At 37.5% G+C, this 3,947-nt stretch overlaps 1 protein-coding gene across 1 annotated transcript in view; it reads right to left on the bottom strand.

Annotated features, from left to right (window-relative positions):
* Window positions 1-1,031: 1,031 nt before the first annotated feature.
* LOC106880227 (uncharacterized protein C1orf112 homolog) overlaps window positions 1,032-3,947 on the bottom strand; it is a 35,349-nt gene continuing 32,433 nt past the window's right edge. Inside the window, exons 24-25 of the mRNA XM_014930091.2 lie at window positions 3,618-3,671; window positions 1,032-1,586 (exon numbers count right to left, since the gene is read on the bottom strand). Of these exons, the coding sequence (XP_014785577.1) occupies window positions 1,398-1,586; window positions 3,618-3,671 (243 nt within the window). The 3' untranslated portion in view covers window positions 1,032-1,397. The remainder of the gene's footprint in view (window positions 1,587-3,617; window positions 3,672-3,947) is intronic.

The following is a 3,947-nucleotide window of genomic DNA, read 5'->3' as shown; positions in this document are numbered from 1 at the left end:
TCAACGGTTAACAAAATAATGAATAAATATATCATTTCTATTTCGCTTGCAAGATACTTGATGTGAATTCGTGTGTTGAAACAAATTTCATTGTGTCTAGGGAGAATCATTACACCAATAATAACACACACACTGGCTTAATTCCACTCTTTTATTATGAGTCAATTGGTTAAACGGTCAGTTGTTTTAATTGTCAAAGCTCTTTCATTGCTATTTGCAATCTTTTCAGTGACTATCCCTCCCAGTTCGCTATGGAGGCTTTGTTTGCTTGTCTGAGACTTTGTGTGCGTGTGTGTGTGTAGTTAAGGAGCGGAGATAAGGGTGATGATGACTGATAGGTTTGAATGTGCATGCATTTGTACAGGTGTGTATGGCAGTGGGATCACCTGTGTGTTAGTCCACGTGTGCACACAGGCCTTACTGACTTATTCAGGGTTTGGCTTTTGACTTCATTGTTTTGTTTTTGTCACTGAAAAGGTTGCAAACAAAAAAACTGAGATGAACAGGAAAAAAAAAAGGATCATTTAACCGACAAGTTAAATGATTGGTTAGTTTATTCATTAGATATTCAACCAATTTAATAATAAAAGTGTGAAATTGAGCCAGTATGTGTGTGTTATCAATATTGGCATAATGATTCTTGCTTGGCACAACAAAATTTATCATTTGTATTTCATAAAGATGTTGGAGATTTTTATTGAAAATAATTCAGTTTTCAGACTAAAATTACATGGTGAGCTCAAATACAAAGAACTCACTGATGTAAAATAATGACCAGCCAGGAACTTTTGAACTAGAGATATTCTATGAACCTGTCATGTGTTAGCTGTGACTCAGAGTGTATGACTATAAAGAGAACACTAATATTTACAGGGGAGGAGAAATTTGATGTAATATGTTTTGTAAAGGCCATCAGTCACAAAAATACAGTGAACAGGCTTTGACTAGAATTCAAAACCAAGGAATATCTTTGGCCACAGATTTGCATGAGTAACAACAACTGAAATGGTGTTAAACAACAGGAGAAAGTATTTTCTTGGTAATTATTTTATCAATTGCAGAAAGATGAAAAGTGATGTCAGCTTTATCAGGATTTGAACTCAGATCAACCGGACATCTAATTAAATATTGTATAAGTATCCAGTTCTAGTAAATTGCTGCCTCGACCATTTTCAACCTCACAACAGACTGATGGAACATTTTGGATATAAAATATCACAGATTGCAAAGAAAAAGTTCCAAAAAGGCTATTATTAGTATTTAAACATGTTCCTCCACCTGTTGCCCAGTGACAATAAAAGGTTATTATGACGAGCTGATAATCAGAGTCTATATACAAATCCATTTCTTTTGTTTTACAGTACACAACTGTCCTCACACATACATACACATAGCCATCATTGGAAAGTTCCTAGTTGTTTACAGATTGTTTCTAGTTCTGTAGTTACCCAGGTAGGTGGAGAGGCACCTCGATCTTGTAGTAACTGTAGTTTGTTCACGTTGCCCTGTAGTAAGTCTATGATGTTCCGATACTCTTCATCCCATATGTCTGAACTGGTCTTGGTCTTCAGTTTTTTCTTAAGAGGCTGCAAAAGAAGAATATTGTGCCTGAAGTGTAAGAATGTGTGTGTGGTGGGGAGGGAAGTATATGGAGAGATGAGTATGTAGGTATATGTGTATGTGTGTGTAGATATATATGCAGAGATGAGTATGTAGGTATATGTGTGTAGATATATATATGCAGAGATGAGTATGTAGGTATATGTGTGTAGATATATATATGCAGAGATGAGTATGTAGGTATATGTGTATGTGTGTAGATATATATGCAGAGATGAATATGTAGGTATATGTGTATGTGTGTTGATATATATGCAGAGATGAGTATGTAGGTATATGTGTATGTGTGTAGATATATATGCAGAGATGAGTGTGTAGGTATATGTGTATGTGTGTAGATAAGCCTGTAGGTATGTTACCGTTTACCTTTTATTTGTTTCGGTCATCAGATTGTGGCTGTGCTGTGGCACCACCTGGAGTCATGTAGAAATAAATTTAAAAAACTGGCACTCTGTTATGACAGCGAGTGTTCCAGCTGATCCAATCAACAGAACAACCTGCTCCTGAAATTAATGTGCAGGTGGCTGAGCACTCCACAGACACGTGTACACTTAACGTAACTTCTCAGGGAGATTCAGCATGATACAGAATGTGACATGGCTGGTCCTTCTGAAATACAGGTACAACTTATTTTTGCCAGCTGAGTCGACTGGAGCAACATGAAATAAAGTGTCTTGCTCAAGGACACAATGCGCTGCCGAGAATTGAAATCAAGAGTTTACAATCTGGAGCCAAATACTCTAACCACTAAGTTATGTACCCTCACTGTAGAGACAAATACTGTTGGCAGGCAGTGCAGAGACAAACCTATTATTCTTTTACTTGTTTCAGTCATTTGACGGCAGCCATGCTGGAGCACCGCCTTTAGTTGAACAAATGGACCCCATGACTTATTCTTTGTAAATCTAGCACTTAATATATTGGACTTTTTTGCCAAACCGTTAAGTTACGGGAACATAAACATACCAACATCGGTTGTCAAGTGATGGTGGAAGGACAAACACATACATACACACACATATATATATATATATATATATATATATATGTATATATATATATACACACAATGGGATTCTTTCAGTTTCTTACTCTATTTTATCAAACCTGATTCTAACTCTTTACTTGGCAGATCCCAACTTTGGACCCCATAGATCCATGTAGATCCACTAAGATGGCACTACTCATGTGTTCAGTGTAAACTGTTTTATTACCCACTAATTATTCATCATCATCATCATCAACAACATCTAAGCTCTGTTTTCCATGCTGGCATGGGTTGGACGGTCTGACCAGATCTGGATAGCAAGAGAACTGCACCAGGTTCCAGTCTTATTTCTTCATTGCCCACAAGGGGACAAACAAGGACAGACAAAGGGATTAAGTCGATTACACCGACCCCAGTGTGTAACTGGTACTTAATTTATCGACCCCGAAAGGATGAAAGGCAAAGCCGACCTCAGCGGAATTTGAACTCAGAACATAGAGACAGATGAAATACCGCTAAGCATTTCGCCCAGCATGCTAACCCTTCTGCCAGCTCACTGCCTTTTGATTTGGCTAGGTTGATTTTGATTTAGCTCCAGTCTGATTTGGCGAGGTTTTTACAGCTAGATGCCCTTCCTAATGCCAATCACAGAGTGTGCTGGGTGTGTTTTATGTGGCACCAGCATGAGTGCTTATGCATGGTACTGGCATGGGTGCTTGTAATTAATATCTTTCAGTTAAGATGAAAATGGGAAAAGTAATAAAATGAATTGAGTAGAAAAACATTAAAAAGTTTGGGGTCCATGGGAGAATTCATTTTAATAGAAAGGGGTAATTGGTAGTGACAAGGATTAGAACCACTGCCTTACCTATATTTTATTGATCATACCATTGGGTACTCACTGAAGTAATGTTTAAACCTTGAAGCATCCCACCATTTCAAAAGTTGTAGCTCTTGTACCGCTATACTTTCTACATTAAATGTAAAGATAATAACTGATGTATCTTACCTCCTCAGATTCTGTATCTGACATGTGTTGAGCCTCAACTGTTGTTTCTTGATCCTGAAATAAAACAAAATTCTATTTTCTTAAACATTTCCAGAACAAATTTTATTAAGACTACAACTAAGTTTAGAGCAGGGGTCGCCATGGGCATATGGTGTAGTGTGGTTAAGAGCGTGGGCTACTAACCCCAAGATTCTGAGTTCGATTCCAGGCAGTGAACTGAACAACAACAACAACATTGAAAAATACCTTAGGAATGAGAACCCAGGTTTGAAATTTCCTTAAGACACCTGATGAAGGCTGGAGGGTATATCAGCTGAAACGTTGTGTTAA

The sequence above is a fragment of the Octopus bimaculoides genome, chromosome 24, assembly GCF_001194135.2.
Source record: "Octopus bimaculoides isolate UCB-OBI-ISO-001 chromosome 24, ASM119413v2, whole genome shotgun sequence".
Classification (NCBI taxonomy): Eukaryota; Metazoa; Mollusca; class Cephalopoda; order Octopoda; family Octopodidae; genus Octopus; species Octopus bimaculoides.
This window is presented reverse-complemented; position numbering and strand designations above follow the sequence as displayed.